This window comes from Rutilus rutilus, assembly GCF_951802725.1.
Source record: "Rutilus rutilus genome assembly, chromosome: 8".
NCBI lineage: Eukaryota > Metazoa > Chordata > Actinopteri > Cypriniformes > Leuciscidae > Rutilus > Rutilus rutilus.
In genome coordinates, this window is record NC_140222.1 from 5872512 (window position 1) to 5892033 (window position 19522).

At 38.0% G+C, this 19522-nt stretch overlaps 1 protein-coding gene across 1 annotated transcript in view; it reads right to left on the minus strand.

Moving 5' to 3' along the window:
* The window catches only part of fbn2b (fibrillin 2b), a 63873-nt gene that overhangs the window by 17800 nt on the left and 26551 nt on the right, over window positions 1–19522 (minus strand). The window contains exons 11-40 of the mRNA XM_084415566.1: window positions 19166–19369; window positions 18937–19077; window positions 17222–17341; window positions 16547–16672; window positions 16224–16346; window positions 14947–15222; window positions 14779–14832; window positions 14177–14302; window positions 13903–14028; window positions 13704–13823; window positions 13054–13191; window positions 12073–12123; window positions 11867–11992; window positions 11135–11362; window positions 9734–9859; window positions 9510–9638; window positions 8901–9026; window positions 8483–8608; window positions 6496–6618; window positions 6286–6411; window positions 5375–5500; window positions 5152–5274; window positions 4311–4433; window positions 4078–4203; window positions 2765–2887; window positions 2341–2463; window positions 2002–2163; window positions 1585–1653; window positions 1371–1496; window positions 78–203 (exon numbers count right to left, since the gene is read on the minus strand). Of these exons, the coding sequence (XP_084271692.1) occupies window positions 78–203; window positions 1371–1496; window positions 1585–1653; window positions 2002–2163; window positions 2341–2463; window positions 2765–2887; window positions 4078–4203; window positions 4311–4433; window positions 5152–5274; window positions 5375–5500; window positions 6286–6411; window positions 6496–6618; window positions 8483–8608; window positions 8901–9026; window positions 9510–9638; window positions 9734–9859; window positions 11135–11362; window positions 11867–11992; window positions 12073–12123; window positions 13054–13191; window positions 13704–13823; window positions 13903–14028; window positions 14177–14302; window positions 14779–14832; window positions 14947–15222; window positions 16224–16346; window positions 16547–16672; window positions 17222–17341; window positions 18937–19077; window positions 19166–19369 (3942 nt within the window). The remainder of the gene's footprint in view (window positions 1–77; window positions 204–1370; window positions 1497–1584; window positions 1654–2001; window positions 2164–2340; window positions 2464–2764; window positions 2888–4077; window positions 4204–4310; window positions 4434–5151; window positions 5275–5374; window positions 5501–6285; window positions 6412–6495; window positions 6619–8482; window positions 8609–8900; window positions 9027–9509; window positions 9639–9733; window positions 9860–11134; window positions 11363–11866; window positions 11993–12072; window positions 12124–13053; window positions 13192–13703; window positions 13824–13902; window positions 14029–14176; window positions 14303–14778; window positions 14833–14946; window positions 15223–16223; window positions 16347–16546; window positions 16673–17221; window positions 17342–18936; window positions 19078–19165; window positions 19370–19522) is intronic.

A 19522-nucleotide genomic window follows, 5' to 3' on the forward strand; every position in this document is an offset into this window, starting at 1 on the left:
AGTAAATCATGGGCTAATTTTCATTTTTGGGTGAACTATCCCTTTAAGAGCCAGAACACTAGATGGCGAGGTCTTACCCATGCAGTTGTTTCCTCCGTTGACCTGCATGTATTCGGGTGGACAGACACAGGTGTAGTTTCCCAGCGTATTGTAGCAGGTTCCCGGGCCACAGATGCCGATGTGTGCCGTACATTCATCAATATCTGTGTGAGAATTGGTCAAAAAATATCAGTATTCACTCAAACCACTCCAACTCTTTCGGTCTGGTTGCTCCCTTTTTTAAAGTTTGCTGAAAATCAGATTATTAAAATTAAATAAATGTATATTCTGTTCCTTTTTTTTTTCTTTTTTTTAATTAAAAGTAAATTACACAAACTATTAAAATAATTCCTAAATCAAAGTTAGTTATTAAACTTCAATATATATAAAATTTTAATTAAGTAAATTAAATTATTAAAATATTAATATAAATTAAAATACTCATATACATGTAATGTAAAATTAGTTAATTACAAGTTAATTATTTTATTTATTTACTAAGCATTAAATGTCAATAAATATAAAAATAAAGTAAATTAAATTATTGAAATAGTACTATAAATTAAAATATAAATGTAAAATATTTATGTAAATTCTAAAGGATTTAATTAAGTTAATTGTTTGTTTAATTAAAATTTCACAAATAAAACAATTCTTAATTATTAAAATATTACTAAATATTTCATTGAAGTACTAATATACAAAGTTTAATTTAAAGTTAACTATTTTTATTTAAAGTAAATCAAATAAATTATTTTATTTAATTATATTAAATTACGTTTAAATAATATTATATTAACATTATATATATATATATATATATATATATTATATACAAATTATAACATTTACATTTAAACAATATAATTATTATTTAGAGAACAAATAAACACAAATACATTTTCATAAAAAATTAATTAAAGTTACTAAATATAATACAATTAATCAATCAAAATATTAATATAAATCAAATTATTAATATAAATATTTAATTGAAATATTAATATAAAATTGTTTAATTAATTGTTTATTTAATTTACATACATTAATTCATAAAAACAATAAAGGTTACTAAACATTAAAATATTTAATTGAAATAATAATGCTAAAAATGTTTAGTTATTTTTATTATTGAATTAAAACATTAAAATTAACAGATAAAAATACGAACATAAATTAGAATATGAATATAAATTTAGTATAAATATTTAATTTAAATATTAATGCAAAAATTTTGTTAAAAATCATTAATTCATAAGAAATTAATTGGGGTTACTAAGCATGAATATAAATGGATGGATTAAATCGGAGTTTCCAGCAGCTCAGATGACCTTCACAGATGCGCGTCTCCTCGTTGAGGTAGTATCCGGCGGGACACTCGCACTGGAAGCTGCCGAAGGTGTTGACACAGTTTCCCCCCTGACACAGGCCGGGCAGCTCCTGGCATTCGTCTATGTCTGATGTGGGACAGAGAGAGAGAGAGAGTTATTACTGCAAACCCCCCCCAGGCTTCATCTCGCTGCCCGCGGCCAGATCCACACTTACCCTCCAGGATGACCGTGATGGGGTTCGGCCGGAAGCCTTCTCCTCCGGGACACAGGGTTTTGTACTCGGCTGTGAGGAGACAGAATTCATCAGGGCGTTTGCTCATGTTTGCTCATGTTTGCTCACAAAGACTTTGTTTGGGGTTTTCCACTGTCATGTGTTCTTAAATGGTTAATATAGAGTATGTGATAACACTTTACAATAAGGTTTAACTTTAGTTTACTACCTTAGTTAACATGAAAAGTAACCAAGTAACGCTGTTAGTTACTTTTTTTGGGAGTAACACAATATTGTAATGCATTACTTGTATAGGTAACTTTCCCCAACACTGTTTGGGAGAGATTCTTCTTTTTTTAAGACAGCATGAAGTGTGTATGACAGCAGTGAGTGTGTGTGTGTGTGTGTGTGTGTCCGTACAGGAGTTGACGAGAGGGCAGAGTTCACACGGGTTGCCCCAGGCTCCGCCCAGCGAGCAGCAGCAGGACGCGCGGGTCACGCCCACTCCGATCTCAGCGCTGCAGGAGATCCCGCCGTCGCCCCGGTCCAGAGTGTCCAGGAAACAGTTTCCCACACGCGTGTCTGTCCGAGGGGAGAGGATCACGGCTCTTTAGTGTCACGCGTATCGCAGAACATGAGAGGCATGAGGAGGGGCGGGTATCGTTTGAATTTTAACAATTCCTAATTTCGATTCCAATAAGGTAAAAAAAACACATCGATTCCCAACCCTAGGAATGAGGCGCTGAGTGTGTGACGTACCGACACAGCCGACTCCGGACGGGTTGAGCTCGAAGTCCGGCGGGCAGTTGCACAGGTAGCTGCCGGGCAGGTTCACACACACTCCGTTGATGCAGTTCACCGGGTCGAAACACTCGTTGATGTCTAAGGCAGACGGAGACAGTGTGAGACAGAACTGAGAAATAACACACACTCTCTGTGTTTCCAGTGGGATTAGTGGCCGTGACGATCCAAACTCATTCAGTGCCTCTTTTAAGAACAACATTATTACAGTTAAGTTATATATTATTAATAGGTAAGGTAAATTACACAACGAAATACTGTACATGAGGCTCACACTGAGGCCCTTGTGTAGACGTTTGCTGAAATGAACTGATGATCTGCAGGCCGAAGATCTTCATGTGATGCGTGTGTGTGTGTGTGTGTGTGTGTGTGTGTGTGTCACCTGTGCAGTTTCCTCCGCTGCGGTCCAGCTCGTAGCCGTAGTCACAGACGCAGCGGAACATCCCCGGCAGGTTCTGACACGACCCGAACACACAGATGTTCTGGAAGTTGCACTCGTCGATATCTGAAGGACGACACACAGCGCTGTGAGTGAGTGTGTGTTACTGTAGGTGTGTGTGTTACTCTAAGTGTGTGTGTGTGTGTGTGTGTGTTTGTTACTGAAGGTGTGTGTGTTACTGTAAGGTGTGTGTGTTACTGTGAGTGAGTGAGTGAGTGTTACTGAAGGTGAGTGTGTGTGTGTGTATGTGTGTGTGTGTTACTGAAGGTGTGTGTGTGTGTGAGTGTGTTACTGAAGGTGTGTGTGTGTGTGTCTGTGTGTGTGTTACTGTAGGTGTGAGACAGGTGTGTGTGTGTGTGTGTGTGTGTTACTGTAGATGTGTTGTGTGTGTTAGTTAAGGTGTGTGTTACTTTAAGGTGTGTGTGTGTGTGTGTGTGTTACTGTAAGTGTGTTAATGTAGGTGTGTGTGTGTGTGTGTGTGTGTGTGTGTGTGTGTGTGTGTTAATGTGTGTGTGTTACTGTAAGGTGTGTGTGTTAGTGTAGGTGTGTGTTACTGTATGTGAGTGTGTTACTGTAGATGTGTGTGTGTTATTGTTGTGTGAGTGAGTGTGTTACTGTAGGTGTGTGTGGTACAGTAGGTATGGGTGTGTCTGTATGTTACTGTAAGTGTGTGTGTGTTACTGTAAGGTGTGTGTGTGTTAGTGTAGGTGTGTGTTACTGTAAGGTGTGTGTGTTAGTGTAGGTGTGTGTAATTTACTGTAGATGTGTGCGTGTTACGGTCATGTGAGTGAGTGTGTTACTGTAGGTGTGTGTTACTGTGTGTGTGTGTGTGTGTGTGTGTGTGTGAGTGAGTGAGTGTGTGTGTACACAATGTTTTTCTATCCCAGTGGGGACTTCGACCTGAATGCACACAGACTCATAGTGACTTGTGTCACGGTGGGGACCTAGATGTAGATCCCCATGAGGAAACAAGCTTATTAATCACACAGAATGAGTTTTCTGTGTGTGTGTGTGTGTGTGTGTGTGTGTGTGTGTGTGTGTGTGTGTGTGTGTGTGTGTGTCTGATGGGTAGGGTTAGTGTAAGGAAAGAGAATATACAGTTTGTACAGTATAAAAACAGTACAGTGAGTGAGAGTGTGTATGTGTGTGTGTGTGTGTTACTGTAGGTGTGTAAGTGTGTGAGTTACTGTACAGGTGTGTCTGTGTGTGTGTGTGTGTGTGTGTGTGTGTGTGTGTGTGTGTGTGTGTGTGTTTACCCTGGCAGGCCTTGCTGTCCTCAGTCGGGGTGAAGCCCATCTCACACTCGCAGCGGTATCCGCCCGGGGCGTTCAGACACTGGCCGTTCTCACACAGATTCACGTTATCCGCGCACTCGTCCATGTCTACAGGCACACAGACAGGAATCTCAACCCCATCTCAGAACAATCGTGTCATTCATGTCTGTGTTATAGGATAATTGCGCTGTAATAGAGTCAGGTGTGAGCAGTACCGGAGCAGGTGAAGCCGTCTCCGTTGAATCCCTCTTTACAGGTGCAGCGGTACGAGCCCGGCGTGTTCATGCACTCGGCGTTGGGGTTACAGTTGTGCTCTTCAGTGACACACTCGTCCACATCTGCAGAGACACAATCATTACTGAACTCAGACTACGTTCAGAGCATAGACTGTAAAAAAAGATGGACGACCCCATTCACTCTCTTCTACTGGTGAAAAGTGAAGCTGGCTAATATGTCCTAATATGGCGCAGACATCTTGCGCTGATTTGGGGCATGATTTTGCACTTTAGTAAAACGTGAAATGGAGCCGCGATATCAAAGCCCCGTCCACACTCACATACACACGCACACACACACACACACACACACACACACACACACACACACACACACACACACACGCAGAAACCGTTAGCAAAGTTTACTGCAGAGCAACTCATTAAGTCAGTGTGAAATAAACAGTTATTGGAACAGTTAAAGCTCCAATCTCCTCCCGAAAATCACAGCTGTCAATCATGATGTCACATTTACGTTTTTATAGCATCAAATAACTAACTAAGAACAAACTTATTTAAAAAAACGAACACTTAAACTCACATCAGAGTGATCAAAACTACCTAAAATGACAGAAAACATCTTCGGAAAAAATTTATTTGAGGTGTAATTTGGTTGTTTAGTTTCGCCCGTGTCCCATTAGTCTTGATGGGGAGGCGGGGTTTATGAGCTATACTGGGACCAGCCACCGGGGGGGGGGCGATCGAGACACTTTGGCTTCACTTTTCAGCACTTGCGCGGCACGCCTGGTTCAGACTTCAGAGAGGAACGTTCGCCACTCACCGATGCATTTGATGCCGTCTCCTTCCCAGCCGTCGCGACAGCGGCACTTGAAGCTGCCGGGAACGTTGACGCACGCCGCGTGCATGTCGCAGTTATGAGCGCCGATCTCACATTCATCGATATCTGGAGAAAAATAAATAAAAAATCAAACCACTTCGTACCAGCTAGCATGTTCCAAAAACCAGCCTGACTTAAGCTGGTGTGAGGGTCTGGACTCTCGTACCTGTGCATCCGGTGGAGCCCTTCTTGACGAAGTATCCCAGCTGACAGTGGCAGATGAAGGATCCTTTAGTGTTCTCACAGTCGCCGTGGAGACAGATGTTGGGGTTCAGGTCGCACTCATTGACATCTGGACCATAACATCAGGAAACGACACCAACAAACAGCACAATATCATTAGTAAATATTAGAATAAAAATATGTTACACATAAATAAACAAATGGATGAAATAAAATATTCATAAAAGTAAAAAAATATATATATATATCAAGATGACTAAACAATATAAATTATTTCATAAAATGCTAATTTTAATAATAAATCAAGATGTTTAAAAGTAAATTCATCAAATTAAATAATAATAATAATACAAAAAAAGAACTACACATTAAAATGAAATAATACCCAAATTATTTTATTAAAAGTAAATTAGTACTTAAAATAAACAAATTGATCCAATTAAATCATTCATAAACAATTAATTCATAAATAGATGTAATAAATTATGTAATTTTTAATTGAAAGTAAATTACACAAAAACAAACAAACTCAAACAAACAAATAAAATAATTAAAAAAAATCATAAAACAAATCAAAATGAAATTATATGAAATGATTTACTTAAAAGTAAATTGTTACTTGTAATATTTTTTATTATTTAATTAAATCTAAACTACACTGACAAACAAATTCAAATTATTTAAAATAAATTACTTTTTTAATAATTTAAAAGTGATATATAATCAAACGTATATATAAGTTTAGTCTCTTGTCTTCACACAGGTATGAACTGAAGTTACACACTATAAATATTTTAAATTACTTGAATATTTTTATATCATTTAAAGGTTATATCTACACAAACGTGTGTGTCGTCCTCACACACACATATACACTGATGCTGTGTGTCTCACCGATGCAGGTCCTCATGTCCATGGAGGCCATGAACCCGTCGTAGCAGAGGCAGCGATATTCTCCGGGGATGTTCGTACACTGGCCGCCGTCGCAGATGTCGGGAGAGTCTTCGCACTCGTCGATGTCTACGGAAAGAGCCGAGGGTCAGTCTGAGAGGACGTCCCGTGTGTGTGTGTGTGTGTGTGTGTGTGTGTGTGTGTGTGTCTCACCGGCGCAGGTCCTGAGGTCGGGCATGAGCGCATAACCTTCGCTGCAGCTGCATTCGTAACTTCCCTCCGAGTTCGTGCAGTGTGTGTCGCACCCGCCGTTCATGATGGTGCACTCGTCGATATCTGCCACAAAACACACTTTCTTAGTGAGTCTCCTTACAGAAGGCAGCATGATTACATATTCTTGTTTCATAACAGTAAATCACACAAACACACAAATAAAATAATTAACACAAAAATCAGCAAACAAATAAAGGTTACTAAGCATTAAAATGAAATAATATAAAGTTATTAAATTATTATTATTATTTTATTACAAAGTAAATTACAATTATAAGTTGTTTCTGAGAATGAATGTCAGTTTAGATGTTTGCGAATGTTTGAGGATGTTTTGGGATATTTCCGGATGTTTGCAGATGTTTCTGGATGTTTGGGAATGTTTTGGGGAAATTTGGGAATGTTAGTGGATGTTTAGAAATGTTTGTGGATGTTTGGAAATGTTTTGGGGATGTTTGGGAATGTTTTGCAGATGTTTGGGAATGTTTGGGAATGTTTGATGATGTTTGGGAATGTTTGATGATGTTTGGGAATGTTTGAGGATTTTGGGAATGATTGAGGCTGTTTGCAGATGTTTGGGGATGTTTGAGGATTTTGGGAATGATTGAGGCTGTTTGCAGATGTTTGGGAATGTTTGAAGTTGTCTGAGGATGTTTGCAGATGTTTGTAGATGTTTGGGAATGTTTGAGGATGTTTGCAGATGTTTTGGGGATGTTTGGGAATGTTTGCAGATGTTTGGGAATGTTTGGGAATATTTGAGGATGTCTGGTAATGTTTGCAGATGTATGGGAATGTTTGAGGATATTTGCGGATGTTTGGGAATGTTTGCAGATGTTTGGGGAAGTTTGCGGATGTTTGCAGATGTTTGGGGAAGTTTGCGAATGTTTGCAGATGTTTGGGAATGTTTGCGTATGTTTTGGGATGTTTGGGAATGTTTGCGTATGTTTACAGATGTTTGAGGATCTTTGGGAATGTAAGCAGATGTTTGGGAATATTTGGGAATGTTTGCGTATGTTTTGGGGATGTTTGGGAATGTCTGTAGATGTTTGGGAATATTTGGGAATGTTTACAGATGTTTTGGGAATGTTTGCAGATGTTTGGCAATATTTGGGAATGTTTGCAGATGTTTGGGAATGTTTGCGTATGTTTTGGGGATGTTTGGGAATGTTTGCAGATGTTTGGGAATGTTTGGGAATATTTGAGGATGTCTGGTAATGTTTGCAGATGTATGGGAATGTTTGAGGATATTTGCGGATGTTTGCAGATGTTTGCAGATGTTTGTGGATGTTTGAGGTTGTTTGCAAATGTTTGGGGAAGTTTGCGGATGTTTGCAGATGTTTGGGGAAGTTTGCGAATGTTTGCAGATGTATGGAAATGTTTGGGAATATTTGCGGATGTTTGCAGATGTTTGAGGTTGTTTGCAGATGTTTGGGGAAGTTTGCGGATGTTTGCAGATGTTTGGGGAAGTTTGCGAATGTTTGCAGATGTTTGGGAATGTTTGCGTATGTTTTGGGATGTTTGCGTATGTTTACAGATGTTTGAGGATCTTTGGGAATGTAAGCAGATGTTTGGGAATATTTGGGAATGTTTGCGTATGTTTTGGGGATGTTTGGGAATGTCTGTAGATGTTTGGGAATATTTGGGAATGTTTACAGATGTTTTGGGGATGTTTGGGAATGTTTGTGTGTTTTGGGAATGTTTGCAGATGTTTGTGGATGTTTGCAGATGTTTGGCAATATTTGGGAATGTTTGGGAATGTTTGCGTATGTTTTGGGGATGTTTGGGAATATTTGGGAATGTTTGCAGATGTTTTGGGGATGTTTGGGAATGTTTACAGATGTTTTGGGGATGTTTGGGAATGTTTGCGTATGTTTGGGAATATTTGGGAATGTTCGTAGATGTTTGCAGATGTTTGAGGATGTTTGCTCACCCACACAGCCCTGTCTGTCGGGCGTCACCTGGTATCCCGTGTTGCAGGAGCACTGGTAGGTTCCCACCATGTTCACACACTGACCGTTCTTACACAGGTTATCGCTCAGCTGACACTCGTTCACATCTGAAAACAATTATAATAAAGTAGAGAAAAAAGGTTTGATTTATAATATAATAATAACAATAATAATTTATTTTTACAATAAATATACAATCATTAAAAAAATACTATTTAAATAAACTAAAACTACTAACAAAACAAAAAGATTAGTTTTTTAATTAAATATGGAAAATTGGTAAAATGGACAAAATATTAACTGGATTATAGTTAATATTAAAGTGAAACGATAAACAGAATGTATTCACTCACTCACTCTAATATTGAGTAAATGTGTGTGTGTTTGAAGCTTGTGTACCTTCACAGGCAGATGCTTCAGTGCTCAGCTGGTGTCCTGGAGGACAGTCACACTCATAACTGCCCTCGGTGTTCAGACACTCGCCTCCGCGACACAGCATAGGGTCCCGCTCACACTCGTCCACGTCTGCAGGAGAGAGAGAGAGAGAGAGAGAGAGAGAGAGAGAGAGAGAGAGAGAGAGAGAGAGAGAGAGAGAGAGAGAGGTGGGCTTAGTCAAAATACCAACACAAAGTTGTCACTGTCTAAACCCAATTGTAACTAAATAAGCCTATCAAAAGAAAGAAAATTAAAATGCAGTGGTCTTTCCTCACTCCCTAATTACCTGAAAAAACAGGAGAAAAAGATTCTCACTCAACCCCTACCACTTCAAGAGTGAAGGAAAAACCTAATATTTACAATATTTAAAAACAGACAACACTTTGCCACAATAACGGAAAAAAAAGAAAAAAAAAGAAAGCTTTTCACTTTTCGCATTTCACTTTAAAAAGGGGAGTCACACTGAAAAAGGCAACAAGATGCAAATTACAATAACACTTCGAGAGAGAGAGAGAGAGAGAGAGAGAGAGAGCGAGAGACACTGTGACTGTATAAAGGCCTCTGGTGTCTCACCCATGCAGTTCTTCATCATCATGAAGCCGCTCTCGTAGCCGTCGGCACACTCGCACTCGAAGCTGCCCGGCGTGTTGACGCAGACGCCGTGTCCACACAGGTCAGGAGAGATGGTGCACTCGTCGATATCTGCCGGATGAAGGGAACCGCGTGAGCCATGCACAGAAACACATGGAGTGTGTGTCTGATTCAGATGTGTGTGTGTGTGTGTGTGAGATGTGGACCTGTGCAGTTCCTCTCCTCCATGGTGAGGGCGAAACCACTGTCACAGCGACACTTGAAGCTCCCGATGGTGTTTCGGCACGTCCCGTGAGTGCACAGGCCTTTGAACACCTTACATTCGTTCACATCTACAGAGGAAAACAGGCTTTAAGACAAAGTCCCATCTTTCAAACGCTCAGTGTCTATGCATGGGGAAGCCATCATGGGGAAACTTTCTCCCATTCATAGTCATATGAGTGCAGCGTCTTTCTATATCTGAAGTCTTTGATTATCACATCATTATCACACACTCAAAATTATACTGTCTGATTTGTGTATGTCAGTGTGATTGTAACAGTGATATTTTGACAAATCGGTTTGCAGATAATGGTAAATAATTTGGTTACACTTTATTTTAAGGTGTAATTATACATTTAAGTACTGTGTAATATTAATTATTAACTACATGTACTTACTATGTAATTATGCATAATTTATAGTTATTACAACAGTTACAGCAGTAACTATAAAATAAAGTGTTTTAAACAATAAAAATTATGTTTTATTACAGACACGTTTTAATATATCCATTTATATTTAAATAGTGGTAATCCTGAAACTACTTCTAATATAATTAATACTATTTATTATAAATGGTATATTTATTTTAATACTATTTCTGTTAACTTATAAACTGTAACTTTGGGTATAACTTAGCTAATAAAATAAACTAATAAGACTGATGAAATAAATGATTAGTGAAGTTTTAATAAATTGAGTTAGTTTTAATAAAGTGTAAAGTGTGAAAGTTTTGATTTAAAAATATATTCATCTTTTAAAAAAATTATGAATTTTGCTGTTGGTAACCAATAAATCTATATCTAAAACATCTATATACATATATAGTACATTTTTATATAATATTTAATATAATATATTATTTTATTTTATTTAATTTAAGAAATATTTTCAAAGTTTTAGGTAAAAAATATATATATTTTTTTTAAGTTCTAAAGCCCAAATATAGATAATGCATAATAATAATATGCAATAAAGAAGGATAAATAAGTGTTATTCCCAATGTTCCCAAACTTCAGACAGACAAAATCTTGGTTTATTGGTTCAGTTGAAAAAAATATATATATATATATAATATTTTATAATAAAAAAAATGTATTAATAAAAAAATGATATTATTAATTATAAAATTTGTTATGTTTTGTGGTAGTAAAAAAAAATATATATATAGATAATGTCAGCCATAATATCGGTTTCAGATGGTGTTTTCAATATAGTGTTTTCAAAATGATCGGCTGAAACTATGTTTTCAAATGTTGATGTATAATATCGGCAATATCCAAAACCGTTATCGTTATCATATCAGTCAAGATTTCTATATACGTAGATCTCTATGAATAAATGACCTTTATAGAAGGGTCTCCCAGTCAGGATGTCTCCCCGGTTGGCGATCCCGGGTCCACGAGGGCAGATGCTTTTATATTCGGGAGTGTTTGGTTTGGGACACGCCTCACAGTCGACGCCCCACGCCGCTCCCACCGTACAACAGCACATATCCGCCCGGTAACGGCCCGGTAACGGCTCCACGCACTCGTCCTCGTCCCATTTCATGTAACACTGCTCGCTTCGGATGTCTGCGGGACACACACAACCAGTTTACATCACTGCTTTGGATCAAGACCTCCTGTTAGGGAATGTTTGATTTAGTAAAGCCGCGTTCACACTGTACGAGACAAATTTATGCAAATCCTAAAAGATTCCTCTGATCCTATAGGCTAAAATTTGAAGTCTTTGATCGTTAGTTTGACATGTTCACCGTCAGCCGATTAATGACCGTTGTGATCGAATTTTACCTCAGACAAATTCTGATTTGACTCTCAGTCCTGCAGTGACTCTCCTACGACAACAGTCAAATCGTCTTCGTCTTTCAAGACAAGCCATGACCAAAATTAACGTTAAAGATTTCTTTGTAGCCGCCATTGTGTAATGCAACTCACATCACTAAACGTGTCATTGATTGATGATGTAAAACTTTTATAAATCGCACAGTGTGCACCCGGCTTAAGTGATGATGATTTTTATACTTTTGTAAATAAGTCAGATTAAATATTGAATATGTAAATGTTCAGTTCACAGACCAACACATGTTCGTCCGGCTCCGTCCAGCGTGAGACCCTCGGGACACTCGCACCGGAACGAGCCCTGGGTGTTCACACACCGGCCGTTTGTGCACACGCCGGGGAAAACCTCACACTCGTTAATATCTGGAGATGGAGCAGAGAAGTTATGCATCGTCATGCAGCGCACCAGGTGAATGCAGCAAGGGATTGTGGGTAGCACGTACCTTCACACACAAGACCTTTCATGCGAGCGAAACCTTTCGAACAGGCAGGATCTGTAGACAGAAGGTCAAAAACATGTTTAATAAAACAAACACTCGTCAGTACGGTTTACTATGTGTATGTGAGCGTGTTTTAAAGATAATGATACTCTGGAGACAAAATCACAGCGAAATGTATAAACAGCATATATATATATATGCTAAAGTTATGTATCAAATCATTTTCAAAAATACATTTTTTAAATGATAAAAATTATTTATAAATTATAATAAAAATACACATACAATTATATATATATATATATATATATATATATATATATATAAGAAAGTTAAAATAAAATTGTATATAAGCAAGTTATAAATTAAATATTATATAATAAAAATATTTATTTCATATTTTTAATTTGTATGAATGATAAAAATTATATATAAATTATAATAATAAAAAAAACAGATATAAGCAGAAGTTATATATAAAATAAATTTCAAAAATATATAATTTTTCATGTTTTAAATGATAAATTACTTATAAATTAAAATAAATAAAAAATTATGAATAAGCAAAATTTATATATGAAATAAATTTTTTTTTAAATGTTTGTGTATATATATATATATATATATATATATATATATATATATATTCTACAAATATATCTAAATTATAATAAAATAAATAAATTATTTATTTTAAGAAAAAAAAAGATTATATATAAGCAGGTTATATATTAAATTTATAAATCAAAAAATTATTTTGTAAATGATCAAAATAAATATATCAATTACAATAAAAAAATACAATTGTGTATATGTATATATATATAAGCAAAAGTTATATATCAAGTTATTTATTTGAAAAAAAAATTATAATAAAATCGTATATATAAATTATTATAAAAAATAAAAATTATATATTTATTTTCTTCAGTTGTGTAATATATATATATATCCTTTTTTGGTTGTTTTTGCATATGAACTAACCAATTTCACAGCGTTCACATGGGCTTCCCCAGGCCGCCCCCAGCGTAGAGCAGCACTCGGACTTCAGCGTGGCCCCGTTTATATTCACCTCACAGCGGCCGTCCTGGATGTTCAGCCAGCAGGTTCCTTTCATGCTGTCTGCATGAGGCAAATACGTGCAAGAGAACCAAGAAAGTGTGACAATGACAAATGGACGTTGTGACATTTGAAGCGACTCCCCTGTGGAGAATCGATGCATTTCTGCAGATATATAAAAACCAACTTGGATATCTAGCGGGATGAGATCACAGTGGGCATTCATCCTGAAAGCACAAACGCGTGACCTATTGCCTTCATACTCCATTAATTTCAATCAAACGATGTTCGGTTTCAGACAAAGAATGAAAACCGCCTGGCTAGAAATGGATAAAAGTAGCAGAATGTTATCCAGTTACCTTTAAAATGGAAATAAACAACATTGGCATATGCTAATGTAGCACAATAAAATCTTTCAGGAAGTGGTTGGTTGCTTGTTTAGCATCTTCTGTGCAATTTTTAAAAACATTGAATAGCCACTAAACTATCCATAAGTGATTTACCAATCAGAGAACACATTTCTGCTAGCATAAACCTGCGTTGTTCTTTAGCCTAAAACGAATGTTCGTACTTACCTACGCAGATGGTGTTGGTGGAGTCCAGCTTGCTGCCGTGGGAACATTCGCAATTGAAGGAACCGGCTATGTTGCGGCACACACCATTGATGCAGGGGTTGGAGTCACACTCGTTGATGTCTGAACGAAATGTATGACATCACGATATAAATTTATGAAAAAAGATACGATTTTTTTGTTTTTAAGGAGTGGTAGTTACCTTCGCATGTCTCAGAATCGGCTTTGAAGGAGAATCCTTTGGGGCAAGAGCAAGTGTAACTTCCGGGCGTGTTTCTACACATGCCGTTGTCGCACAACAACCGATTCACCAAACACTCGTTAATGTCTGAAACATGCGCAAAAAATTCACGAAATTAATCAAACTACTTTTGCTAGGTGTTAGAGCATGTTGTTCAAAATGTATTTTGTACATAAAACAAAACATTAGTAGAAGCTACGTCTTGCGTAATTTAAAAAAAAGTAACGCAACTCACCCACGCAATTCTTTCCGCTAGCGTCAGACTCGTAGCCGATGTTACAGATGCAACGGTAGCTCCCGCGCAAGTTCTCGCAGATACCGTTTTGACAGATGTCTGGATCCAAAGCACATTCATTGATGTCTACGAAGAAATCGAATACAGTTTGTTAGCATTTAGCGTTCGCAAAGAAGTCAAATACAGTTTGTTAGCATTTAGCATTTGCAAAGATATCTAATACAGTTCGTTAGCATTTAGCATTCACAAAGAAGTCAAATACACCCCGTTAGCGTATAGCATTAGCAAATAAATCTAATACAGTTCGTTAGCATTTAGCATTCACAAAGAAGTCAAATACACCCCGTTAGCGTATAGCATTAGCAAATAAATCTAATACAGTTCGTTAGCATTTAGCTTTCGCAAAGAAGTCAAATACAGCCGTTAGCGTATAGCATTCGCAAATAAATCTAATACAGTTCATTAGCATTTAGCTTTCACAAAGAAATCTAATTACTGTGATTACAGTTCATTAGCATTTAGCATTCGTAAAGAAATAGAATACTGTCCGTTAGCGTTTAGCATTCGCAAACGTACTAGCATAGTAGCGAAGACAGACTTACCTCGTCCATCTGCGGTGATTCCAGGTCCACTGCTGCACAATGCCTGAAAATCGGCTGAGGACAAACAAAACATGTTAGCTACCTGTAAGCACACAAGTCAAAGCTAACGTATGTTGCGTTAATATTAAAATATCGTTCTGGACTAGAAGGTGTATCCCAGCAGTCTACCTGAGTTGAACGCCGGGCAGGGTTGGCAGGGTTCTCCGAAGCCGTGTTCTGGGTTGGCGCAACAGCATTCAGACTTCGTCACCGCCCCGGGGAATGGGCGCGAACACGTGCCCATCTTTATTGCGCCGTAGCATGTAGTGCGCATGTGAGTATCTATGCAGACACGCCCGTCCACGCCGATGGCCAGGCCTGGCGGGCACTCACAGCGGAAAGAGCCCTCGGTGTTCACGCAGCGGCCGTTCATACAGATGCCCGAGGTGTGGCATTCATCAATGTCTGTCCGGGTGAAACGGAGGAAATGGCGTAGAACGTTAGCAAACAACACGTCAATAACAAACGGTCATGAGATGAGCACAAACGACAACTGACTTGACATGAAAACTAGCCTCATATGTCTTGAGGCATTAGGTTTGACATCAGTGACAACAAATGTCATTGGTTCTTGTGTCTTAAGACTTGTCGCCAATTGACGCCGAACACGCACAACCGATGTGCATATATATGTGAACGCAAATTAGATTTGGGTTTTTTTCAGAGAATAACGACTTAAATTTTGGTCATTAAAGACTTCTTTGACAAATAGTCACCAGATGCGAGAACCAAAGATGCATCACATCAGATCTGACGTCAAACTTGCAAAAAATGCGCAAATTAAATTTAAGCAATTTACCGTCTGTTTCTCACATAAAACTATCGTATGAGAGATTTTTTTAGAAAATAACGACTTAAAGTTTGATCATTAAAGACTTCATTGACAAATGGTCACCATTTGAACCGAAGACGACGCAAGAAGCGTTACGTAAGATTTGACGTCAAACTTGCAAATGAAAATGAGATTTTAGCGATTTCTTGCACAAAACTAACGTACGACTTCAGGAGATTTGAAATGTAGCGACTGAATAGTTGCACTGAGGGAACAATTTTCAGAGAATAACGACTTAAATTTTGGTCATTAAAGATTTCATTGAAAAATGGTCACCAGACCAAAAACGCGTCACGTAAGATTTTATGACAAATTACGTCAGATTTGAACTATTTACCATCTGTTTCTGGCACAAAATGTTATTTTAGCGATTTCACAAAACTATCATATGACTTCAGAAGACTCGGAATATAGCGTATAGACTCGGAATATGCCGCACAAGTTACTAAACTATTTTCTTGGCACTTTTATTTCGTTGTTTTTTGGTCATTTTTTGGCGACTGACAGACATGAGGGTGAGTAAACCATTTCTGGGGTTTAATAATCCGTCAAAGTAACTCCCACACATGCTCACCGGTGCAGTAGCGTCCATTGGGTGCCAACGCAAAACCAGGTTTGCAGATGCACTTGAAGCTTCCGTCTTCGTTGATGCACATGCCGTTGAGGCACATGTTGGTGGTGGCACATTCATCATGGTCTGGAGCACAAGAAAACACCGTTAGACTATAAAAACCAATGGTGGATATTGAGTCGTGTTTGTATTTGTCAAAGTCATTAATGAAAAACTATTATGTTGACCTTTTAACACCCTCCACCAACCTGTGGTGTATATATATATATATTAGGATATTCAGATTGCCCACCAGAGTATGTTAAAGTCGCAGTTTAAGCACTTACCGACGCAGTTCTTCCCATCAGGGCTGATTTCAAAGCCAGCGTTACAGATGCACTGGAAACTTCCATCGGTGTTCACACAGCGTCCGTTTCGGCACATAACACCGTTCACGATACACTCGTCAATGTCTGAAGCAACGGGAATGTATTAGTTACAGTTGTCCACCAGAGGGCGCTAGGCCGTGTAAAGTTGAAATTATGGCGTGTAAAGTTGAAAAAAATTATGTGCTGACTTTGAAATTACCATGAAAATTAATTGAAAATGGATTATTCACATTAAACTGTCATAGTCACATTATTTGGTCGTTTTGTTTGTCTGTTTAGTGTGTATACTAAAATTAGTAATAGCCATCTTGCCTTACAGAATTAAAAAAATACATAAAATTCTATTTTTTCCTGAAAATATGCATTTACTGTCTATGTAGTATTTATTTATTTTTAGTTATAAGTATAATTTTTAGTTATAGTTTGAGTAAAAAAAATTGCTTACAATATTTATAATTATAACAATCTAGGCAGGAAGCATGAAACTAAATAATGTAATGATATTTTATATTTAAGGCTGTTTTTTAGCTGTTTTTTTTGTTTGTTTTCAAACCTTTTGAATGTAAAAATGTTTGGCATTAAATGAGTTTTTGGCATAAAATAGGTTTTAGACCAGAATAACAAGCAACAAACCAATGCAGGCCTGTTTGGTCGGCGTTCCCTGGTATCCCTCGTGACATTTGCAGTGATACGATCCTTGCGTGTTGACGCAGTCTCCGTTCACACACGGGTTGCTGTTGCACTCGTCCACGTCTGAGGGTAGAAGGCAGATGTATGAGAACCTATTAGCACTATTAATCAATTATATGAGTTAAAATACCGGCAGTCAAGCCTACAGATGTTTTCAACCCACTACAAACCACCTACAGATGGCAGTAGAGGACGCTTTAGACCATTGCTGCGTCTCAGTTCGCCTACTTATATTACGTCCTAAAAGTATGTACTCTTTTTGTGAAGAAAAAGTGCATACTTTTGAGTGTGTAGCAGAAGAGTAGACTTAGTTACACGCAAACTGATTTCCTACACTTTGATCTGCAGTCGCGGGTCTTTCATGCGGAGATTCTCCTCACATTAATGCATAATAATGCATTTAAAAGTTAATGGCCAAACGGAGCTTTATAATAGTCCACATTGTTATTGCAGATGAAATATAACACGGATAACATTAAATAAATATTTTTCTATCAGGTTAAACTTTGATTAGTCACTTAAACCTCTCACCGGCGGACGCGCATATCCGCCATGTTTTGTAGTTTTTTTTACACTTTTTGCTCGTGTTTGTAGTTCTGAACTGAATCCTCCTCCAAAGCACAATGGATTGTGGGTAATATTATCTGTTATAGTGAGCACGGATCCACATTTTGAAAGTCCACCGGAAATAGTAGACCATCCAGGGACTTCTGACCTACTCTTTTCAACATACTATGCTTTGGGACACACTTATTTGGATGGTATGGACATTGAGACGCAGGGCATGTCTACATTCGTCAGTTCAGGAAACACTTTTTTCCTGACTTTTAGGCCACATCCACACGAAGCCAGAGCTTTCCCTATCCGATCTTTTTTTCCCCTCGTTCTAAAAAAAAAAACTCGGCGTAAACACGGCGTCGTCTCAATAAATACCTGCGCACACACGAAACCACTGAAAACGACTCAAAACGATGTAGTATACATGCCAGACCAGTATGTGGCGCTGTAATTCTGCCACAGAGATACACTAAAAACGGAGAAGAAGACTTGGAGCGTAAACCTTGCGTGCTGTATACAATAATAACAGGCTCAGTAGCTTATTCTTTTTTTTACAATATAACAGCATAAACAACCATAAATGGCCTGGTACAAAATAAAGAAACAACAGAAAAGCATCATAGCATAAGAAATAAAATAAAAATACATTCAAGTAAATAATAAATAAAGGGTTACACTTTTTTTTATGGTGTCATTGTTACAGTGTAATTATATATTTAAGTACTGAGTAATATTAAGCAACTACATGTACTTTCTATAGGGTTAGGGTAGGATTAGGGTTTGGTTTAGGGTTATTTGCATGTAATTATGCATAATTTACTATTATTACTATGGTAAGTACATGTAACATATGTAACAAGGACACTGTAAAATAAAATAGTGTTACCAAATACAGAAATAAGAGGCTCAATAAGAGGCAAGGGTGTCGTTTTCAGATTTATCCACTCGGGGACCCAGTTTAAAAAAATAGCGGTTTTAGGCTCCCAAAGCGCCGGATCCGTCTGGACGAAACGCTGATACGATACAAAATCCGTACGTATACAGCTAAACACGTCTCCGCGTGGACAAGGCAATTAGATGCAAATAATACTTCGACTCACCAATGCACTCCCCGCGCACGTCCTGCCTGTATCCCATGTTGCATTCGCAGCGGTAGTTGGTCGGCGTGGGAATGCAGCGGCCGTTCAGGCACAGGTTGGTGAAATGCTTGCACACGTCGATCGTGGTCTCGTTCAGTTGGCCTGAGCACAAACGAAAACACACCGCTCATTTCTCAGCTTCGAACATGCGAGTCAATTCACTGGGAAAAATCCGGCAACTTCAACTCACTGATTTGAATCTTCTGGCCGTTTCCGTTTCCGTTTCCGTGTCCGTGTCCGTTTCCATTGGTGTTTTCTCCGCCGTAAATGTAGCCGTTGTTTCCGTTCTGCGACGGCCCTTTGCCGTAACCGCCGATGTTCAGGCCGTCGTGGATGCCACCGCCATTGCCGGTGCCAAAGGGAAGCCTCTGGATGCACAGTCGCCTGTATTCGTCTGGAAATCAACAACAGACACTGTAACAAGATGCTAATTACAGGAAGACATCGTTTTAAAATAGCAATTTACAGTCAAACCAAAAATTATTACGACACTATAGTTCATTTATGCAAGTAAAGGTTTTGCAAAATAAAGTAAACTGTGACATAT